Here is a 24,152-nt window from a genome sequence, read left to right as displayed (position 1 = left end):
CAAAAACCCAGCCTAACACAATTTGGAATAGACACAGCAGACAAAAATAATACTAATGGCCAGCAGCTCTGACACCATTTCAGTGACTTAGAACTATAGATTTCACCTACTGACTCTGAAAGTTCCATAATTTATCAATGGTAAGATTTTTTTTTTCCAGTTCTGATTATCACTAGAGTATTTGTAGGCTACTTTCGCTCTTTCCCTTATGAAAAAGAAATTGCTGATCATTTGCCTAGGAATCACATAAATGGAAACCCACAAAGCCTTTAAAAATGTGTAATCATCTAGGAAAAATAATTAAACTTTAGAATTAGAAATGCACCTATATTTTTTAAAGATGACTTAGATTTTAGGACTACATAACGTGCATAAAAACATTCAGGATGTTACATGGAAGTCTTCTGTTAGAACACAGTGCTAAAGAGGAATGACATGCATTAAAAATATGCACCACCTAGTGTCTTCCAGCGTGTTCACTACAGTCATTACTGATCTACAGTACATAGTTTTGACAGGCAAAGGGTTGTTAACTGCTATCCAACATTAACATTTTTATTCTATGCAAACAGTCCACTCTCCATACAGTGAGGGTAAAAGACAAAAACAAGAAACTCCAACTCAAAATATGTCAGCAGCAGTTAATACCTTACAATATGTCATCAAAAACAAATACCTCCTGAACTGGAAGCTAAAATTAATATTTCAAAGGGTAATGGCTCACCACAGATCTTCAGCAGTTTTAAGTCTGGCCTAGAACATAGTTATCATGAAGCATTTGTCACCATAAAAGTCACAGACACATCTGTGTAACTGCAAATCAGATAAGCTTTTATGTAAGAGGTTGAATTCAATTACTGGGGAAAATTTGTTTTTCCATAATGCAATTTATTATTAGGAATGGTGCAAGTAGAAAGGTAATTTTGTGAATAACTGCTGACAATCTGTAAGAAATCTCCATGTTTGCTCTTTTTATGTTTATTCTCTGCCAGGATTCAAGTAATTATATATGCAGAAAAACTCACAGAATAAAGGTTTTAGCATTTTCCACTGAGGAAAAAAAAACAGGCATATTCAACTAGAAAATGAGTACTTCCTTTAATCATTTACAAATAAGCTGTATGTATATTTCCGTTTTTTCTGTGTAGCAAGTCAAAGAGCACAGTAACGAACACAGAAAAAAATCAAAGTATTTTGAGTATTCTAGAGACAGAACTCTAATCAACTGAGATAAAAGTTTTTCAAAAACTTTTTTAAAATTGGCAATCAACACAAGTTAGACATTGAAGCATGTTAAATATTATTTTAATTTCACATTCAACATAAAGGCAAAAAGCAGTTCTCCTCTGATTCTCAACCACTGGAAAGACTTCTCATTCTTAAACAGGTAGAAAAGACAAAAACAGTTTTTAAAATGTGTTCCTATTGCTGTTTCTTTAAAACAGGCATAGATAAGGAGAAAAGAAAAACACTCAGCTACACTATTTCTTGTCTCATTCATTTTGATTACACTTTATACTTCTAAATACATTCAGTAAGCATTAACTGCAGATGAATTATGCTTTTTTATTATAGTGCTTCAGGTGTTGCAGTGTCAATTGGGCCTTCAAAGTATCAAAACAATTTACAATTACACCAGAATTACAGTTATGGCAGGTACTGTATACAGGACAAGAAGAATTTGAGTTACCTTCAAAAAAAATTGTTGGAAGCAGAAAAATATGAAGTCACTTTCTTTAAGGTTACAGTTCAATTCCAGAACTAAAAATAAACTGCTGGTATATTCAAGTCCTCACCAAGCCTTCAACATGTAAGTCCCTAGTTATGACAAGGTAAGCATATGATTTGCTTGCAGTTATAGAACTGCGAATTACTGGAAGTATTCTGCACAGACAGTACAGAAATCTGGTCTGCTGCATTCACAGACTGGAAGCTACAGGTTCATGCCATTGCTACCTTTCAAAGTTGCCCTGCAAGCCTGTTTAAGGTAGAGCCTCTACTAAAACATATTTTCTGTGAAACAGTAGACTTAAAGAACACATATTTAGTATTTCAGCCAAGCCACTGTTCCTACAGGCCAGCTCTCTTTCAGACAGTTAACTTAGCTGCAGCCAACGAAGTGGTTGATTACGATTAGGATGTCCCATTTCCCATTCCAACAGACTAAAATTGCCCAGTCCAAGGCTGCATCTCCATTCATTTGCAAGCAGTAAGTTTGTGACTTTTAAAGTCTTCCCAGAACATTATTATCTAGAAATGAAGGTAACTGACTGCTTGTTTTTTTCCCTTTCCACTGCACATTAAGTGGAAGTTTCCAATGAGATGTTCACATGAGGATTTTTAAACATGTATGTTAAAGCTGTTTGGTGTTTTTCTTTTTTTAGAGCAAGTAAAATATAAGACTAGAATAACAGTATACTGAAATTACACTTACAATGTGTCCATGTAATCTCACATACATTTTCTTGTCTGAGATACCATGTTAATTCCTTATTGTCCTACCTCGAAATAGACACAGCACTGCAAGAAAAAATATGTTGTATAATCAGATTAATTAGATATCCCTTATTCATTCTCTTCAGTAATTCAAAACTAAGCTAATAGCTGAGTAAATTCAAAGCATGCTGAATTTTCCTGAAGGAAATACCCATTCCCATTTTTAACAATTTTTAGATGGAACAAGATGAACTCAGAGTAACAGGGCTTCACTGAGGTCTGAGACTTTTTAAAATTCAAAAAGAAACAAACAATAGATAGACAAAAAGTAGCATATTTTAGCATAGCTGCCCTCTGGAATTCTCTAAAGTTCCTACAAAATGTTTGGAACTAAAAACTCTCTTGTAAGTAGCTGGACTAGACCGACCAAGAGCCTACAATAGTAACTCCTGTATCAAGAAGACTTTTGGATTGTGCTAAAAAAGACCACAGAAGAGATTTGGGGGCAGGGAGAGGGCAGGAAGATGACGAAAACAGACATTGATCAAAACTGTACAGGTAAATTACAAGGATGACAATACCTAAATTCACACATAGTGTTAGCAATTTTCAATACCTACTTGCAAGATGCTCTAAAATGTGGTTTACTGACTTCTAATGAGATACAATGGAGTACAAAAAATTGCATATCTACAAAAAAAATCATGCTATAAGGTAAGGACATGATACAACTTGACAATTAACATTCTTAAAGTAGAATACTTCCACATTATACAGATGAATCTGACCATCTGCTCTACGGCAAGAGCAGCAGCATCTAAAAAAATTGAAACAGCAGCCTCTGGTGTTAAAATCCTGCTCTTTTTCTCAGACTCTACCTTTCGCCAGAAAGCAGGACTAAAAATACAGAAAAGGGGCCCTGAGGGATCCTTTACACATAAGTAATTTTCCCTTTTATCATGTATCATACTATCTGCGTTTGCTTTCTGTAATTCACTGTGAAAGTATCCTCAGAGTAGTTTCTATTCTGCACTGGTGAAAATTCATCTTGATACCATGCCAACTTACTGTATGGAGATGGACATTTTCTTTCACAGTATGTAAAGCTCATTTCACCCCCATACAGCTCAAGCGTTGCTCCCTACATCTGAAAAGGCAGCAATTACACATCTCTCACGAAAATATATGAAGAAGCACATGCCTATGAAGATTAAGTCAAGAAAAAAAGTATTCCTGCAACATACTACGTTAAAGGCAGAATTATCCTGTCCTTCCAGAAGTGAAATATTTTCAGAAATGTATATATTAGAAAGAAAGCATATGATGGAGGCTGTGCACATCTCAATTCCTTGACAGCATCACACACATAGCTCTCTGATTTTCTGTTTGAGTAATACAAGGCAAACTTACTGCTATCCTGACCTGCTTTATGCCAGAAATCCAAAGCGCACTCTCTGTGCAAAGCTGTAATATACTTGAGCATTATTAGAGTTAATTATTAAATTAAAAGAATCACTGTTAGGATTAGTGTTCTGTAACAGATGCAATTAGAATATATTCATATCCAAAGTCAGTCTTCTACTCAGTAGAAATGTTCAGACCTTCCAACTTACTCTTTCTTTGAATTATCTCACGAACTATGTTACAACACATTACCAACATGGTAATAGATGAATAAAAATTTCAGGAGGACTGCAAAAACCAGATGACGACTAAAATAAACAAACAAACAAACAAAAAAACAAAACAAAAAAAAACCCACAACATACAGGACATACAGATAGACGTACTATCTATCCTAAAATCTGTGCATCCAGTGTTGAAACGCTGAGTCTCCGAGTGTTTTCTGTGGCTTTAGATAACTGTCTTCTTTCTAAATCTTAATTTCTCCATGTATGAAAACAAAAGCAATGCCGTATCACAAGCACATCAAGCTTGTATCATTCTTAAGATTTGAGAGGAATAATAAACTGTTAAACTCACCAGAAAGTTTATTTTCTGAGCATTTCTAGAGTTAAAATAATGTAAATATCAACTGAGAAACATATGTAAGGCATCATCATGCTGCATGATGCGTAATTCGAGGCAGAGCATGTCATTTGTTATTTTAATGAAAGTTTTGTCCTAACAAAATAAAAACACACATCTGAATGGACTGATCTGAACAAAGTTACACAAGAGAACTACAAATATTGTTCATACTTTCCCTTAATTTTTATTTATTCCTGTATCACTTGTTAAAAATATTTCAAGTCTACACCTAGTCAATATGTTAATGACATACTTTAAGATCAAATAGATCAATATGCTGACACTGTGTAATCAAATAGGCTTGACAAGTAAGAAATACTTCTCCTTCAAATTCAAATAGTAAACTGTTGAACGTTTTTACAAAAAAATCAAACAGCTTTACTCTCAGCAGGTATCAGGAACAGAGAAACAGAACTTGAGACAATCTAATAAAACAATAGAAATAATATATTCCCTTTCCAATGTAAAAACCAGGACACCTAAAAAACCCACTTCATTAATTTAGTGTACACATAGAAACAGAGCTGGCCACAGCAGATCAGCAATATTCCCCAAAGCATCAGTGTTAGCTCTTAAACAGCTCTAAGATATTGATGATGAAGTACTTCACAAATACGGATAGAATTCAGATATATAAATAAAATTCTAACCAAGTTACAATGAATTAAAGGGAGGCTCAAATAATTTGTGCAAGGACAGTGCAAAATGCAAGGCAAAAGGTACCATTAAGACTCAAATTAACTTGCACATACATCCTATCTTCACCACAGAATTTATTCCTGTATCAACAGAATTAGCTACTTTTATCTTTTTTAAAAACAGTATTATTTTTCCCAAGAGCTCTGTTGTCCAGGAACCAGGTTGTCTTCATAGTTCCTAGAACCAAAATAACGCTTTAGATATGCAGCTTTCCACACTGCATATTTTCAGTGCTTTTTATGTTAAAAGAAGAAATTAAAAAAGAAAAAAAGACTTTCAGATTGAAAGAAGGTATTTTCTTCAACAGTTTGTTGTTCACAGACCCACCCATGTTCCATTAGATGGCTTTGTGGAGCATTTTATCATAACAAAATCAGTACCACTATACAGTGGCTACCATGCAGTACTGTAAATGCACAGGTACTATTAGAACAGGAAAATTCCTAAATGATGCTTATTTAGAACAAAACGTACCCAGATCTAAAAATACCACACAACATATAGCTGTAGGCTTTAATGTGAGGACAGAGAAAACTAATGTCTGTATTTAACAGACATCTTTATTCAGATACATGCAACTCAAAATTACAGTTTCTGTGCATCAGATGATAAAGATGCAAAGATGACTTCCTTCTTATTTTCAAATTATTGTATCTATGCAGTATTTACTTTAAAACAGAAACCCAAAACTATATATGTATATTCATTCCAATAGATTTAAAACGTAGTATAAAGGTTATCTAAAATGCTTTCATTTTTCTTTAAGCCCTACTCAGATTAGAATCCTGGAACACAGTTGCTTTGAGAGGCAGTTTTCAGACAACTTCATAAACCATAATCTTATAGCTCAGTGGGTCAGTAACCGAGGTTAACTGAGGTTTCAGCTAAAGCTACAAGTAAACACTATGTAACATCACAACTAAGAGACTACAACTACGTAACCTGAGTCTAAAAATATCCTGTTATTCCTCATAATAATGCCCTGAAACAACTCTATTACAGTCAAGAACCTGAAATGACCTGTATGGCAGACTTTAATTAAGCAGTTGAAACATGTTCCTTAACAGCAACAGCAGAGTAGCCCTGCTGCACATGATTTGCAGTGCAAAGTTTCAAGTGCTTATAGGGCCTGATCCTGATCTCATTTCACACAGTGCAAGAACTCTCAGAGTTCAAATGTGTAAAACAAAGGCAATATGCACCTTGCACTACTGATTTAAATGCACACACATTCCTCTGCAGTCAGTGATAGATTTTGATGGAAGCAACAGTAAAAAATGCATTATAGAGAAAAAGAGAGAGACTAGAATTCACTCTGTTCTCATCATTTAGCTCATTTTTATGAATCATAAGTTTTTTCAAAGATCAAAATCAAAAAAGTGCAACGGAAAAAAAAATGTCAGCACAGACATAACAGGCATGCAAAGAGAGACCTTCACAGAGGGGCTGGTGCTGAGATAGCAGACACTAAGGAGAATCTTTCAGGATCTACAAAGTCTGATTGAGAGATTACTATGATCTGGAAAGACAAGCCATCCTTAATGAGCATACTATTCCAAACAGAATTTAGGTGTTGGCAACATCAGATATCACCCTCCAAAAGTAACGTAACACTGTATTGCCCTTGCTGCCTCCTACTTCCCAGGCACATTCTCAATCCTTTGAGAAGTCCAGGTGTAACAGCCAAGGCATGAGGGATGCCAGGTGACAAGCAATTGTTGACATCCTTTGGCTATTTTCTCTGAAGAGATTATTTCACTTAAGTGATTTAGCAGAAAAATGCTTAAGACTCCAAGGATCTTAAACATTCACCCACACGTGTGTAAAAGATACACAAACATGCACATATCCACGCATATCCATCTTACACACTTGTGTTGTTCGACAATTAGAGTCTCACCAGACTCTAGTCCAGAGGAGGTCACTGATTCTCCCAAACCCCACCATTTTCTCAAGGACGCTTCTTAATAGCCCAGAGCTCTCCCTGCCCATCAGGCTAGCAGCCTTGTGGTGAATCATCTCCACTCTAAGGATTCAAACTCCTGGCAGAGCCGCAGCCCCCAATACGACGTTCCCTCTGTGCTTGTCCTTCCCACCGCACTACCTCAAATTAACTCCCGGACACGATGTCCTGCAGCAAAACATGTTTTCTACCGACTCCCACCTCTTCCCCCGTGGGTGGCATTTTTCCAGCGGTGTTCTCAGACATCCCTTCCGTTAACGTACTCACGCAGACCCCGGGCGGGCAGGCCGACAGGGAAGGCAGGACGGACCCTGCCGCGCCCCCGTCCCGGGCCCTCAGGGAAGGGTTTTTCCGCGCGCGCCTCCCCAGAGGCGCGAAGGGCGCGGGCTGCCGCCGCCGCTGCCTCGCGGAGCAACCTGTGGGACCGCTCGGAGCCCAGCGCGCCCGCTGCAAACTTGCGAGCAGGCGGGCGCCGCGGCTGCTCCGCGCCCGGAGGGCGGGCGCCCGCTTACCTCGGAGGGCAGCTGTCCAGCTGCAGAGCCCCAGCAGCAACAGCAGAAGCAGCAGCCGCCGCCTCTGGCGCAGGACGCAGCTTCTCCCTCCAGCCCCTTCGCCCATGCTGTCCCCACAACTCCCGGTCCTCTCCCCTCCGGCTGGGGGAAGCAGAAGGGGATGTAAATCTCCTTTCGAACGCTCCGGACCGCAGTCCAAGCCGGGGAAATCTCCTCTTTTTTTTTTTTTTTTCTCTCCCCTCCTTCTTCCTCCTCTCCCTCCGCCCCCGCCCCGCCGAGTGCGGGGAGGCGCTGGGCGCGGCGAGGGCGGGCCGGGAGCGGAGCGGAGCGGAGCCGCGCCGCTGCCAGCCGCCCGCCGCCCGCCTCCCTAACGAGCCGCCCCTCCCCCGCAGCCGATTAGGCGCGTGGGGCGGGCGCTGCCGCCGGGGCGGGGGGCAGGTGCGCCCGGGCCCGCGGGGCTCCGCGCGCTCCCCCCACGGTTTGGGTTTTAATAAAAACCCCCCGGGCACAGCAGCTGTCACCCTGCACTGCCTTCCGTGAGCAAGAGGAGCGCGGTGGGTCGCCTTCCACTCGAAGAGCCACGCTTTCCCCAGAGAGGACACTCGCTTGAGCAAAGTTCAGCGCACAAAATGGTGCGCGCGATGCCAGGTTCGGGGCAGACGGTCATGGTGGGGGGAGCGCAAACCCCTCTCGGCTGCGTTCACTACGGTTCTTGGGTTTTCAGAGAGTTACTCTACCTTACTCCGGCGAATTCAGACGCTTGAGCCCTAATCCTAAATAAAGTACGGCTGTTAAGAGAAACAGGAGGAAATACAGCAGGCACCCCCACACCCAAAACAAACACATTTTATGCTATCTTTATTAATATCATATGGTTCTGTGATCAAAAATTCTTTTTTTTGCCAGGAGTGTCACTGTTTCACTCTCTCTTCTCCCTCTCCAATCTAATAATATATAAACATTTTTATTTTATACTGGAATAAGGAAGTATGACACACATACAAACAAATGACCCCTGCAAAGCCAAAACCACCACAGGTATGCTCAGTTGAAATTGCTCTTGTTCTATTTTAGATAAATTTGATCAGTAAGAAATCAGAAGACAAAAGGTAGCAGTCGAAGAGCATGACTTGCTTAAAACTGAAAATTACCCCTCTAGTAAAGAGAGAGCAGCTGCAAAGAACATCATTCTCACAAAATCCTTCCTTATATTTAGCAAATGCATAATATTTCAGGAATTAACGTAGTTTACTGTAATGACAGCAGGCAGAAAGGGAAAGGAGAGAAAAAAGCCTCAGTGTTTTGATATTAAGCATGAGATTTCTAAAAGTATTAAGAAAATCAGGCCATTTAACAGTTTTACTTCTAGATTTCTAAAAAAAAAAAAAAAATAAAAAATCTGAACTGTTAATCTATACTAAGCACTATGATTTGTGGGTAAATGCACTTGTACCTTCCATATACAGTGAAGAGGGTGAGATGGCTTTCAACACTGCATTTGCTCTGGAGTCATGCAGTGTTTCTTCAACAACAAACAAGCAATGCCTATGCATAGAAAAGATACATATTGGACACAGGAAAGTAAATTAAAATATTTTGGAAGTAAATTCGTTGTCTGGTATGTCAGTGCTCCTACAGAATCCAGCAACTGCAGCAGTGGAGCAAAAAGGTTCCATTTCATGGAAAGGAAGAAAAAAAGAAAGAAATTTGGTATTAACGAAGCACTCACAAGCTTTCTACAGCACTATAGTTAAGAGTGAATTGATCATGTTTATATCGCTGCCTTTATAAGAGAATTATCTTTGTACATTCCTAGACAACACATTCCAATGTTACATCAGTGTTCAAAACCTGTTTTCTACCTCCCATTCTTTTGAAAATGAATTCCATTTTCTAGTCAGAAGGCCATAAGAGAATTCAGTGGTTTCTTCCTGTTTATGCCTTACACTTCACCAAGCTAAGTTTATTCTACCCCAGTTTCACAAATTCTAAAGAAAGAACTTATTTTGCAAGTTTAAGGGGAATCAATTACTACTTACAAAATACTTTGAAATTCGCCAGTGATAAGTTCCGGAACAATGCAAAAGGATTAGTTACAAATACTTAAGAACAAGGTTTGTCAATTGGTCCTCCTCCAAGCTAACTCTGTACAGTTTTCAGATGGAAACAATTAAAGCAAAAGGAATCTGTAAACAGAATTTTGGGGGGGGGGGGAATCAGTATCTGAGAACATCACATCAGAACATCTCTTATTCCTCTTCCATCATGTGTTTGCTCACAATGGAGCGATGTGAGCATCACAACGAAGAGCAGAGCTACAAAGGCAGAGAGCAAGTATATGAAAAATATGTTTCTTCAACAGCTTTTGAGGTCACCTCCACATCCAACAGGTTCCAAAAAACAGTGAGCAATACAACCAAGAAACTATACAAGAATGCTTTTACAAGTCCTGTAAACCATCTAGTATACTCCCTTTAGAGTCTTAGGGTGCAAACATTATACTCCTGTCTTCTAGTATATACATACAGCCATTTTTGCTGCAAGCACATTTTCTCTTCTTGTCTATGCCACTGAGTCAGTGTTTGATGCTCTGGATAAAAATATCAAGTTGTCAGTTTATAATACAATTGCAGCGAGGAAGAAGAGAGCACAAGTTGAAAAAAAAGGGCAACAGCTGCTAACTTCAATCAATGCACTTGGAAATACAAATAAGCAGAATATTCTGCAAGAAACAAATCTCAAGGCGAGAGTTGTGCAGCAATTTGAGCTGGTGAAACGCAGCTTCAGGTAAAATTAATTCCTTGAAACACTGTTGCACGCTGGGGTCTATAGCATACCTAGAGCTTTGTTTTTGTAAGCTGCTATCTATGACAGTCCAATGTATGACATTACTTCTAACAGTGGAGTTGCTACAGCCTCCTGTGCTGCATGGAGGGTATTTACACAAGGTTTTGATGGGAGAGTTACAGGGAGAGTAAGAGGAAACCTAGAGAAAGCTTGCTCACACCTTGCAGAGTGAGAGCAAGAATGGAAGAGAATCCAGACAAGGACTGATAACATTACTGTAAAAAAAAAAAAAAAAAAAAAAAAAAAAAAAAAAAAAAAAATGTAGAGAGATTAACAGAGAAGAAACTCAAGGTGCTAGAAGGGAGAAGTTTGTTCATCTCTAGCACTTCAAGGGTTAAACTTTACAATAGACAATATCTCAATATCTATTTTTGACATGGTATCCATATTTCCCATCTAGGATTCTTTTCCTAGAAACTTTGAAGTTTGATGCAGCTGCTGACAAAGAGAAACTGAAGGGAAAGTAAAAAGGAGGACAAAACCAACAAAAACAAAGCAACCTTCCTCAGTATCTTGGTCACAGTAACAACATATATCCAGACAGTAAGAAAGTGCCTATGGGAGGGATTGCCAGAATCTGTAACCAAGGGTCTTGACTCTAATTCTGAGCTCTGTCACCAGCTCACTCACTAGATACCTCTAAACATGTTTTTCTTCCTCTCCACATCTTAGGTTGGGTCTCATTGCACCACTCAGCTGGTTGCTAAAGTTTTTACAACCTTCAACTATATTAATTTATTAAACAGCAGGTTACAACTATGAAGTAAATTTTTCTAGATATAATATTCAATAATCTAGTAATTTTCAATAAGCCACAGAGCCATATCATCAAGAAAAAAAAAAAAAAAAAGAAATCATCTCCTTCACCCTGGAAGCTCAGCAGAATGTTCCAGATGAGCTTGCAAAGGTGCTTTCAATCCCTATTTCTTCTCAGGTGCAACAAAGAAGTTTGCAGCCAGGTGATTATGTTTTGTTTCTTATTTGAAATATGACCTTGGAGGACCCCACAGTGATTTCCAATAGAACAGAAATCACATCACCTGTATGTCACATAATAGGCTGGGGGAGGGTCATTGCTGACATCCTCTCAGAAACAGGTGAAAAGAAAACTCCTTCTTTTCCCACTCTTGCAACTATATACACACGAGATGGCACTGGACTCTGATACAATGTACCTAGCTACACAACGTATGTAATGACAAAAGGAGATTAAGCGCATCTAAACTACTGACATGCCTCACAGACAACATTAGACACATAGCAGTTGGCTCTAATGCAAATACTCTCATCTGTACAACAGGTAAATAATTCAGGAGCAGGCAAGAACATCCAACTGTAACAACAAGTAAGTAATGAAATTACTTGAAGAAGCGCTCAGTTGTAGTGACATAGAAGCCACTACATGCTCTTAGCATACTTCAGACATTTATCTTTTCCCTTCTTTCACTTGTAAGACAATACTAAATAAAATGGGATCTGAAAAATGCTCTAACACATCTGGAAGAGTGGTAGCTTTGACAGTACCTGGCTTAGTTCAGCAATATTTATGAGCTTAGCTCACAATCCGATTATAGTGCATTCATTGAATTAGTCCATTTATGACATCAAACCAAAGAAATGGCCACCTGCTTATCACACTACAAGTAAAAAAATAAAACGAGGAAGTCTGGGCTCAAAAGACTGAGTATAACTCCTCTCCGTACAGCAAAGAAGTGGATTAAATTCCTCCTCCTACATACCGAGACCGCATTCTTCAGGTTTGGAGATCCAAATGTGCATGCATATGCCAGGAGAGAGAAACATATTTTATTTTTACACCTGAATGTAAGGAAAAACTTCTTCATTGTGAGAGTGCCAGAGCACTGAAATAGGCTGGCCAGAGAGCTTGTGGAGTCTCCTTCTCTGGAGATAATCAATACCTGCCTGGACCTGATCCCATCTAACGTACTCTAGGACTAGATGATCTCCAGAGGTCCCTTCCAACCTCAACCATTCTGTGATATAAGGAACCTCAAACTCAGGAAGAACCTATACATCAATGGCTGAAAGATGATAGCATGAAAAGTATCTTCTATTTTCCCTACACATCTACTTCTATCACGGACAGATGAGAAGGCAGACAAACCATTAAGGGTCAGACCAGCAAAACCATTCTTATGCATCGTACCATACAGAGACTGCAGGTGGGTGTAGCATTAATAACAAAATTCAGCCCGATTTCTCTCCTTTGCTCTCAAACGATCAACCTTGGCTGTCTACCTGCAATTCTACAGAGCTCTCCTCAGCACAACATGGAACTGGATTGTTAGTGAAAGTGCTCTGGATCACCCGTCAGCTGAAAAATACAATTCCCTCCTCCTGGCCTTTTTTAAATGATCTTTTCAGTATTAGGCCAACAACAAACAAGCCCTCTGGCTGCTTACATTTCAAAAACAACAGCCAGATACTAGTTCTGTCTAGCCATTTCTCCATCTCGCTGCAATGAGATCTATCTCATGAGCACAGCCTAAGCACAGAACACCCATTGCACAACATCCATCTGCTTTAACTGTGCAAGTCACGCATGCAGACCTCTGTCAGATAGCAACCTCATGGTGGATGGGATATTGTGAGCAGAGAGAGTGGCTATAAGACGACAGCCTGATGCTTCATCCATTTACAATGTAGAAATTTTGAAAATAAACTATACTAAGTAAAAAGTCTGATCATGTTCCTGTCCTGCTGTGTAACATTCTCCTCCTCTCACTCCTCTGGATAAGATCAGGGTTTCAAGATGGCACTTCCTTTAGAATTGGGTCTGTATCCTTATAAGAATTTCTAAAGTCATATCGAATAATGAGACCTAATCCCCTGTGTGCTACAGAAATCCTTAGTAGCAATATGCAGTACTACATCCAACCACACTGTACTAAGAAACAATCACAGCATTAGATTGAGTTCTTTCATTTGCTATAGTAGTATTAAAATATAACATATATGAATGATGGCAATTCATCAGCCAGTCAGCTGTGAATACAAGCCTTCTGCCAAGAAGCTTTCTTTTTCGTTTTATAGCCTCTTTACCATTACTCTAGGCATTAGAGTCCACAAGCTAAAAACCGTCATTACATATTTTGAGTCCCAACTTTATAATTTTTGTGCACCATTGTTCACACTGGATTTGCAACACCATGCATTAGGACATCTAGTGGCAGAATCATTTACTGTATATATGCGTAGCTGCATATCTGAATTTGATTCCCTGTCAGAAAGCTCGTATCTAATTTTCTAAAGCTGAGTAAGAATTATCTGAAAGCATCTCAGAATTCTGCATTATTCTTCCCTGTAATATAACCCCAACTCATTGCCTCATAGAATATTTTGAGGTGCTGAGCACATCGAGAGTGACAAGTATATAAACCAATTTCTACGTTATCTTTCACCAAGATACCAGAATAGCATGCTTACCTCTAATCCATAATGTAATCTTACTATTTACAATGTACATAACTCTTCTTAGCTTGAGTTTAGAAATATTTTCTTTATTCTACATTTTAGTAACTTAAAATGAGAGAATGTTGCTCCTATGTTTTGTGTTATTTTGTTTCCATATAAATCAAAAATGATGTAAACTCTTTTATTCCAAAGAAACTTCAGTATTCTTGGTGAAGGGAAAAAACACACTTCAAAAAAGCCCATGATACTTCTTTAAAAGATTCCGCCTCACTTGCTTGAGAGTGAAGTCACAATCTGGGCTGTCATAAGGCATCATTTTTGATGAATCAATAAAAAACCAGCATAAATTTTATCTAAAATGAAGCACAATACTACTATTCACATTTTCCTTTGTTTTTACTCATTCCACAATCAACAAGCACCATTTAGCAAACTTAATCTATACTAAGTAAAATGCTGCAGTTGCTGGCTTTCCCTCAGAATAAGAAACTGGATTAACATGTCAAAGGAGTGATGAACATCTGAACTCCACTAATAGATTTTAAAATCATAAGACCTAGGCATTTAGAAAATGTCATAATCTTTATACCTAATTCACTCCTTGATTTGTAATTTGGAGGAATCAGCTGCACATAATTTCATTCAAATGGGCAAAAAAAGATTCCATACTACAGCATTAATTATTGTTATTTTACTTCCATGCCCCTTTAGATTTCTCTTCAGACATTAATACTCAGCTCCCACCTACATTCACTTGTCAGCACCTCCCGGCATTTTTGTTGTGGCTGCTGCTGGATTACAGGCAAAGGGCAGCTATTCAACACGCTCAAACCTGTGTACAAAGAGCTCAGACTGCAAATGGAAAGTGTCCATCACTAGTACTTCCTATCCTGTAAAGTCACTCACTAAGTATCTATTCCAGATTTATCATCCTTGCTCAGATATTCCTGTCTGAACTTTTACTTGGATTGACAGCTGCATGACAAGAAACAGATGAGGCAAGTATGAGGTATGCGTCAATTAGCTTGCTTTGAGAGCAATCAAAGATTATCGAATGCAGCAGGACATTAGACAAGCAATTCAGTGGCTTAGATACTGTCAATTTGTGTTTAAGAAAAGAGATTATACATTCAAGCAGTTAATGGACTTTACCTGAGAGTTTCTTTAAAACATTGTATACATTGCTGTACAGAGTACAGCGTGGTTCATTCACTGGCAGTGATGCCCTTGTCTGAGCAGGAGATACAGTTAGAGGGCAAGGGACAAGAATTATCAGGCAAGTGTGCTCCTGTTCTGCCTGTGCAGAAAAAGTGAGTGACATGTCTAGCTATTTCAGTCTCAGTCAGAGATACTGTTGTTCTCAAAAGGCTATTACTAAGTTCAGATCCTTCTCATCAAGTGGGCAGTTATTGCCACCTTTTTTCATCCGAACTTACACAGCACTGTAAAGCACAATCTACAAACAGCTCCCTCTGACAATTAACCTGCAAAGGCTGAGAAATATTCAGCAGCTAGGCATGACTGCAGTCAAGTCATGAAACACAGATGGATAGAATCACAGGTCATAAGACAATGGAAACACATAAATGAACTTTTTAATTTAAAGAATTCCAAAAAACAGAAAGCTCAGAAAATTCTTTTATGGAACCTGGCAAAGAAACAGTATCAGCTAACTAGCAAGACAGGAGGCTAATGCTCTGAACTAGGGTTAATGAGACAATTGGAGTTTTAGTCTGGATGTTGCCACATGCTTCCTGTGAAGCCTGAAGTGCTTGGGGAAAGATGCTGAAGCAGGCACCAGTCATTTAAATTGTAAATATGTTTGGCTTGATTAGGAACACTTCACCCTGCTTTGATTTGCTCAATGCATTGGACTAATCACACACTCAGTTCCTGTCTCCCCTTTTTGCTAACCAGTGCACTGAAGCTTCATGATGAGTCATGAGAAATGGAAGATTATTTTCACCCTAATTAAGTACAATTCTGACGGAACTGGAAATATGCAAGTGTCGTGTTATTAAGTTACCTAGAGTTGTCTTTGAAATGGCCACGTAATAATGACTTCTCAGTAACAAGAGGAAAAGGGGGAAAGGGAACTCTGCTATATTATTTTCATCTTAATCTCCAGCACAAAAGCAGAGGGCATCTACCTAGCAACAACAGCTCTGAATTATTTATAATTAGTGACAAATCACAAAACTGAACTGTTTGTTCTTCATTCCCACCTGAGATGGTCAACAAGCAGTTGAGTAGTTCCTTAAATGTAAAAAAAATAAAAAGTATTTCAGCTACAAGGCAAAGAAAGAGTAGAAATATATTTCAATGCAAGTTATAACACTGTTTGAAAAGTATCTATTAATGTGCATCTGTCCAGTACCACATAGCTAGTACACTCCTTCTCCCCATTTCAGGTGATTAAAGGCAAAGAACCCAATTTTTTGACAAATCTCATCATGCGCACAAAATGTATTTCCTAACCTCTTGCTGCTCCCCAAGTACTGCACTGTTAGGTGACTGCACTTGTTTCTGCTGCTAAGCGCATGACCCTGGGCTACATTCACAAGCTGTAAGAAAGGCACGCTTGCCTGCCTGTGCACCAGTCTGGGGACTACGTAAGAATGTACAAAACCTGATCAATCATTCCCAAATAGAGGTCACTGTAGCAGAGAAATGACTACCCTGTGGCATGTTCATGCACAGGGCTAACCAGGGTCTACCATGATACATGCTTCTCTATCTGTATATATGGCAAGAACTAAGTTATACAAATGCAACACCATTTGTCTAGAAGGGTGGCAGACACTGGTTGTCCACTCACTTCTACAGTTGCTTGAGGATTTTGTACTAAGGAGACTCAGAAACTTAAAATGTGTTGACTGAATAAAGAACTAAAGTCTATTTCTCAGACAACTGTAACATGAAGAGCACATCATAGGATCTGTATTACTCCACCACAAGATATACAAGGGTTCTGCAGGAGGGATGAGGTACAGTCACAATACTGACAAGAGGCTTTAAGGAACTTATTACAGCTAAGCAAATGACATAGTTGTTACGGGAGGGAGGGAGAGAGAGAAAAAAAGCTGTACAAACATTTTAACCAGTTCCTGAACTATAGCTTCTGCCATTTAGAAAGAACGCACATCCTCTGCTAATAGATACATAATGTACAGTCACTTATTCTTATGATTCAATTTCAGTGCATTCTCATATATTCATATCTTTGCCTCCAGTTTCTAAATGCACCACAGAACAAGAAACTCTACAACAAAAGAAGTTTACTTTCAATCCTTTATACTACAGGTGAAGTTTGACACTGACCAGCTGACTGTGAATGTAAGCAGGTTTTGCCCAACCCGCCCCATCCCACCTTCTCACGCACCCTAGGAGCTATGCCAATACAAACATTGGAACAGCCATATTAGGCATCAGATGGGGAAACAGTCCTAGATAAAATATGATCCTTTATGTGGTTCATGCCATATCAAAAAATACACAGTGCTGGAAGTGGTGCGTAGCTGGGAATGAGAGGTCTTGGTTGTATAAACCCGCTTAAGCGCTGCTGCTGAATGTAAAGTTTTAAAGCCTGCCATTCCCAATTCAATTCAAACCCACCTATAGAACTTATCATTCTCACCTTGTAGGCTGATCTAGCTTCCTCTTTCTTCCACACAGGAAGCGTGCACCTCTCTCAATAGCATAGAAAGGATAGGAAAAGCTTCACCGAAATGCCTTGCAGAGAAGTAATGCCATCTATTGTAACAAAGAGTAAGTTGATTTACTATGAGGGAATGTGCAGTTAAAATTCAAAACTTGTACACAGTGGTTTTCTATCTTTTTCATTTTGTAAAGCCCTAAAAACGTTTCCTTGAGCTGCAGACCCCTGTACAGGGAGTTTAAATCAATTGTAAGTTCATTTTTTATAGTTATCTTTTTACAGGTACCCCTAAGAAAAATCCATGGAGTCATAAGGGCCTGAGAGAGAATTTTAGGTCTGGCATAAAAAATTTACTATACTTTGTTAAACCTTTAACTTTTTCTGCATGATTCCTAAAATGCGGTATTCATATAGCTATACAGGTTTTGCTCCTACTAAGTTTTACAGGGGTTTATTCCTGTTTCTAATATCCAGTAATAAGCATACATTGCCCTATCATGCACATAATAGTCATGATCTGGTAGCAACAACAGTAAATTCAGCAACATTTTTCTATGTTCTCAGAGATAATCAGTTATATTGCACACAGACATTCTGTAGAGGCTAAAACTGGAGGTTGGACTAGGTGATCTCCAGAGGTCCCTTCCAACCTTACCGATTTTATGATTCTATCTTTCTTTGAGCAAGATCATCCATCCATGGACTTGTATAAGTTTTGAACTCTAGGCAGATGACTCTCTAGACTCACACCCTGTTCAGGTTCTCAAAGACAGAACTGTTACAGAGCAATTTAAAACAACAACAACAAAGGAACAATATTAACCAGGTATTTTTCATCTGATAGGAAGTTGCTTCTTTCCAAAAATAAATAAATATGAAATTATGAGGGTAAAAGACTGTTAAGGTAGGCATAAACATTTTTTTCTCCCTACCCTGCAATATCTTCAGCACACCATTTTATCAGAAAATCTGTCAGAAATAGAGATAACATCCTCAAACATTTTAAAAGAAAAAGTGTGCTGTATATGTACAGAAAAAAAGAAAATGACATCAGTTGTTTTAGTAGGCTGTAGTGATAGTGTTCAGATATTTTCAGCTCAACTCAGGATTTCTTGTCTCCAGTGTACAATGCTATCAACATTTAGGAATAACAGCACTCTGATGCTAAAGCTAGCAAACCTATCACGTGACTTCAGTCTAATTTATCTTGGGTCCACTTTAGCTAAATTGCCTGTATCTTGTAAAGTGTAGATGAATCCCACTGTATATCCCACAGCAGCCAGAAGTGTTTGAAGTCTGTTTACTAGAATGAACTTTCTGTTGTTTTCAGTATATGTGGACAAGTGAAGAACAGTATTTTATACTTGCATTGCATGAAAACTAACACAGTGTTTAATACAGATTTTGCAGTATCAGAGAACCAACCTATAGGTAGGAACTGAGAAAACAACCTCTCTCTTCAGCATTTCAATAATCCCTTTACCATCAAGAGAAACACTGCTTCCTTTTCAAATGAATTAGCCTATTCCATCTGTCAAAAACAAGCCACATGAATGCTTTTCTAGAGTTTGACATGCAAATTACAGGGGAAAATAATAAAAGGAGATGGCTGCATAGAAATAAAGAACCTCTTCTGAAAGTGTTACCAAAATCTAGTGCCAAAAGTCTCCTCAAATCAGGTACATTTCAGTGCTACCTAGCAAACTGAAACATGGATGGGGCCCAAGGTGTGCTACGAGCAGTTCTTACATAACATAGTACATGTCCAAGGACCAGCAGAATCAGCTCCTGAGGTGCCCAGACCTAATCAGCAGGAATTAGGCTACATCAGCATTTCATTGACAAGAACTTTGATCAACATAACACATTGCATCACCCAAATGAAAGACTCAGCTGATGTAAACAGAATAAACAGGATCTTTCCTGAAGAGTGTCCAGCTGAGGTAGAACCAAAGATAAGCAAAATGAACACAATGAATTGCTTTGGAGAGACAGCCAAGGTGGTTCAGAATATGGGGCAGCACCCTGCTGTGATGAACATACTGCTTCTTCAAACTACATTGCCGTGCTATGTGGGTATACCCTCAAATCCTTCTGTGCTACCTGCCACCAAACGGTAGTTCTCTGAAAGACAACGTTTATGAAAGAGGGTTGAGCAATTCTAGTTCCACACAGCAGAGGGAAGCAGTAAGCACCGTAATGTGGGCTAGCCATTCCACTGTCATGTACTAAAGACTAATTATGTTCTCAAACAAAATACAATGAACTCTGTCATAAGTAATCACACAAGAGACCATAAAGTCAGTAGCTTAGTGTAAGTGGCCTTCTATGAAAGATGAAGTTGAATTTTCTCTGCTATAGGGAAAACTTACTGAGCTCTGGAAAAAAAAAAAGTGAATTGCAAGGGGGTTTTGTTTCTTGTTTGTTTGTTTTTTGCTTTCCTTATAGATACTTGATTTCACACACTGATGTTTTTCTGAGGAACTTAATCAGAAGAGAGCAACCTCCTGTAATCTTGAAGGTATCTTAAAGGTTTATGATTACATTTGCTTTAGTAATGAAAATACATTCCCACAATCAAATGCTGGCAGATAGTCAAAAGTGGAAGTATTCTGCTTACAATATAGTTGTGGTATTTAAAGCACAAACAGTTTTATTTGGATCCAATTCACCTCTGCCCAGGAGCTAAGCATTACAAAAAAACTCACCTTCAGTAGGATTTGGACACTTGTGTTTTTCCTCATAATTCAAGCGTTAGTCATTAAAAAATAAAGGAAATTTAATACATTTAATACATGCAATTCCACTTTCACTTTTACAGTAGGTAGCAGAGTCTAGAAAAGTGTTTTCTAAAAAGCAGATTACAACTTCAAGACAGGTCACAACAGACAATTATATGACACTGAAGACTGTATTGCAACCGGGGGGGGGGGGGGGGGGAAGGGGGGGAAGAGGGGGAGGAAGTCTCCTGCTCCCATACTGCTATTAAGAATGCTTCAAGGTCAAGCATTTTCTCAAGACAGAGATAAGTTATCCAAGCTCATCATTGTTTTCTTTTTGTTTTGTTTTTTTAACTCTGTTACAATAAACTGATGGAGGAAGAACTTGAATTTTTGGTTCACTATGAAAGTACAAGTCCGAAACAACTGAGAATAATGATGGAAAACACATGACAGTAGTTCTGGCTGCAGGAAACAACTAACCTGGATGAAGACTTCTGAGCAGGTCAATTCACTCTTCTGAATTACATCTTCCCTCCCATTTTTGAGGCTGTGTTAAGTATTTAAAGCACAACCATTAAAGTCAGGCACCACCTCTCACTTCACATAATTCCTGCAAAACAGCCTCCAACTTCTTCTTGGAGATTCTAGGTATGACTGTTACATAGTAAGTACAGAGAATGGTATAATCGGACTATATCAATTCACATATGATTTTTCATTTTAAAAAAGCAAGAAAACAACAATAACAAAAGAGTTCATACTAAAGTATGTAACTTTGAAAAATAACACTTACTATGAGTTTTTCCTTTATCAACTTCCAGCCAAAGTACTTCACGCTTTTTAAGTCCTCATGTTTCCTCACACAAGTAGCTGAAATAGCTAACTCCTTGATCAAGCTATAAAGAAGATTTGTGATGAAGAAAAATAGAATAGTCAAACTAGGTAACACAGTAATTATGAAAACTTATTAGAAGCACATATCATGAAGAAAAACTTAGAGAAATTCTGTATTTGAAAGCAATTTTTCTTCAACTCTTAAAATAAACCAGTACTAAATAATTGCTGTCTCCTAAGATAGAGCTACCATTAGGTTTAAGGATCGTAATTATTGGTTATTTAAAGGGTAGTTGTAATGAACTAAGGTAAAAAGACATGTTACATTTATAAGCCAGATATAATATTTTTAACTGTGAAAGTGGCTCTGTAAACTAGTATTATTAGGAAACCACACTTTGATTAGAAGCAGAGCTGTGACTTACAATAGAGTTCTTAATACTATAAACTTGAGCACTGCAGACTTTTTTGTTATTTTATTTGTGCTCTAGAGATCAGAATAAAGATGTTTTCAAATAGGTCTGTATTTCACATGCACTTATATGTACATACACTCACACACACAGCATTTTACAGAGAAATACATAAAACCATTTCTTTTAATGTTATGTAAGCAAAATCTGCACTCCAAGTTACATGATCTTGATATGAAAAACTTTTTATAATGTCAATTATATTATTGTGCATTACATTATATTGCTAGAGTAGAACATCACATCAGACATATAGAACACAATCTCCAGTAAAGGAATGAAAATGTTAAATTCACTGATAAAGAATACATTGATTATTATTGGAAAGTGAGGTTAAACATCAAGTCCTGCATAAGCATGTTACCTTCCAGAGCTTCTTGGCCTCTCGCTCATAATCAAGCTAAACCAGAGTTTGGACCTACTGCTACAGCCATTTTTCTAATAACAGGGCATTCTTAAGGCACTTACCTGCAACAGAAAAGACCCAAAGTCAATGTCCTGATTTTCCTATTTTTTTTGGTTGCATGTCCCAACTATAGACTATAGAGTCAGTAAATTCCAGACTTTCATGCAAGCTGCTCTTTTATCTTCATAAAATTAACCGTGCAGACAGCCACAGAATAACAGACACATTTGTCACATGCCCTAACACCTGATTAACACTTACATTGTAGGAAAGTTCCTTGCACTGAATCAGACAGAAGTGGAAACCTGACTGAAGGTCTTCATAGTTTAGCTGACTGTCCAGATCACACTACCCTGAATTCTCTCCGCAGGTAATATTTGACCAATTAAAGCTTTGTCATAAATAATGCACTACCACAGAACACTAGTGATCATGATGAACCAACCTATTTTAAAGAGAAAATTTTATTCAAAAATTTCCTCTTTTTTCCATCAGCTATTAAATCATCATTACTTCAGTAAGTTCTGCAACTACCAGTAAAACATGGTTTGCAAATGATCTTTGACAGAAGGAGTGAAGGAGAACAGGCTGTTGTCAATATGAAACTGAATTGGTGAGTAGGAACAGGTACTGCTGAGAATTCTTGAGCTGGCAGATGGGAAGAGAAGGTGAGGCTCTGCATACTGCAGACTTTTTGATAATCCAGCCTTCTGCTACAGATAAGGCATGACTCACTATTCCTGCCCTGATTTCTCTAGTAGGGAGCATTAGGTAGCAGAAAAGATAAGAAACCTTTCCCTGACAGTGGGTTGCTATTGATCTGTGAATTCTGATAGGTGAAGTTTAAAGAAGCTGTAGGTTTTACTCTGCATGGGGCACAGAATAGTGCATTTAGAGAGCTGCCAAAAGATCTTCATCTACCTGAACGCTCAATGCCAGCACAAACCTGGCGGTAAGGCACTGAAGAACTAGCTTCAAATTATAAATGCCTGTACTGGATAGTAAATGGAATATCCGTCCCCCCCCCACACACATACTCACTAAAAGAGTTGTGTTTCTGAGCCAAGCAACAGTGGTCTTCTGTACGATCTGCATTTCGAAACTGTGAGAGGAAGATATTGCTTGTATTCTCTAAACTAGTTCAGCACCATAAGACTGCTGCTTGTAACACTATTTCTTTTGTGACAGTGTACAGAGGTCAGAAACAAATCCTCTGTTATATAGCCCAAACACAGAAGACACTGTTTCCTCACTAAGAAACAGCCACAGATTTGGGGAGAACTTCAGTGATCTTGTATCCTGTATCTCAAGACCTGAGCTTCCCATTCATAGATTACTGAGACTTATGACTGAAAATCAAGGTATAATCCCTGGTATTTCAGTTTTAGCACATTTGAGGACTCATTGGAAAAAAGAGTGTGTGGTCACCATATGCCTTCACAGAGCTTACTTTAGAGTTTTCTAATGAATTAACTCTAGCAAGCAGATGATTAATATATTAGCAAAATAGTTCTCTACCACCCAATGAAGGACATTTATTATCCCCGTTCTTTTTCAGTCTGATGTTACAGAGATGCCAGACTAGAGACTCTAACCTCAGCTGTTCCATATTGTCATTTTAACTAAAGCCATATCCTGTAAAATGCTATATACTGCTGAAGCCCTGATAAGATCCTATTATCAGAAGGCAGAAAATTTGTGATGCTATCTGGGCTAGCCCATGATTATCTACCAGAACAAAAGGAATGTTATTAAAGCAAACTCTGTTAGATCACTGGGAGGGTAGAATGAAAACCATGCTCCAGTGAAATCCCTTATCTCTTTGGGGTCACACCTGCGGCATGCAGTTGCTGCTCTGTGCTAAAGGCTAGGGAAAAGAAACCGAGAAGGGGCTGGGGGAGAAGAGGAGGAGTGGCTAACTCTTGTTAAGGTATTGAAGTTTTGTTTGTTTCTTCATCAAGAAAAATACTGATTACAACATCAGTTAATTCTTAGGAGATCATAGTTTCTTGGGTACATTTTCACACATTTCATTAAAAAGCAGAGTGACTAGATGTGCTTTTCTAAATACAGACATCAATTTTTAAGACTGATTTCTCAATAATACAAGGAAGAAGAAGTTGTAACATTTCTCT

General features: G+C 38.5%; 1 protein-coding gene across 4 annotated transcripts in view; it reads right to left on the bottom strand.

Moving 5' to 3' along the window:
• Positions 1 to 7,865, bottom strand: part of UNC5D (unc-5 netrin receptor D) — a 129,580-nt gene extending 121,715 nt beyond the window's left edge. For all 4 annotated transcript variants that reach the window (XR_009960920.1, XR_009960921.1, XR_009960919.1 and 1 more), the window contains exon 1: positions 7,642 to 7,865. Coding sequence is in view for 1 of the 4 variants with exons in the window: in XM_062596761.1 (XP_062452745.1) it covers positions 7,642 to 7,747 (106 nt within the window). In the remaining 3 variants the exon portion in view is untranslated. The remainder of the gene's footprint in view (positions 1 to 7,641) is intronic.
• Between the last annotated feature and the right edge of the window lie 16,287 nt (positions 7,866 to 24,152).

The sequence above is a fragment of the Rhea pennata genome, chromosome 28 (genome assembly GCF_028389875.1).
Source record: "Rhea pennata isolate bPtePen1 chromosome 28, bPtePen1.pri, whole genome shotgun sequence".
NCBI lineage: Eukaryota > Metazoa > Chordata > Aves > Rheiformes > Rheidae > Rhea > Rhea pennata.
This window is presented reverse-complemented; position numbering and strand designations above follow the sequence as displayed.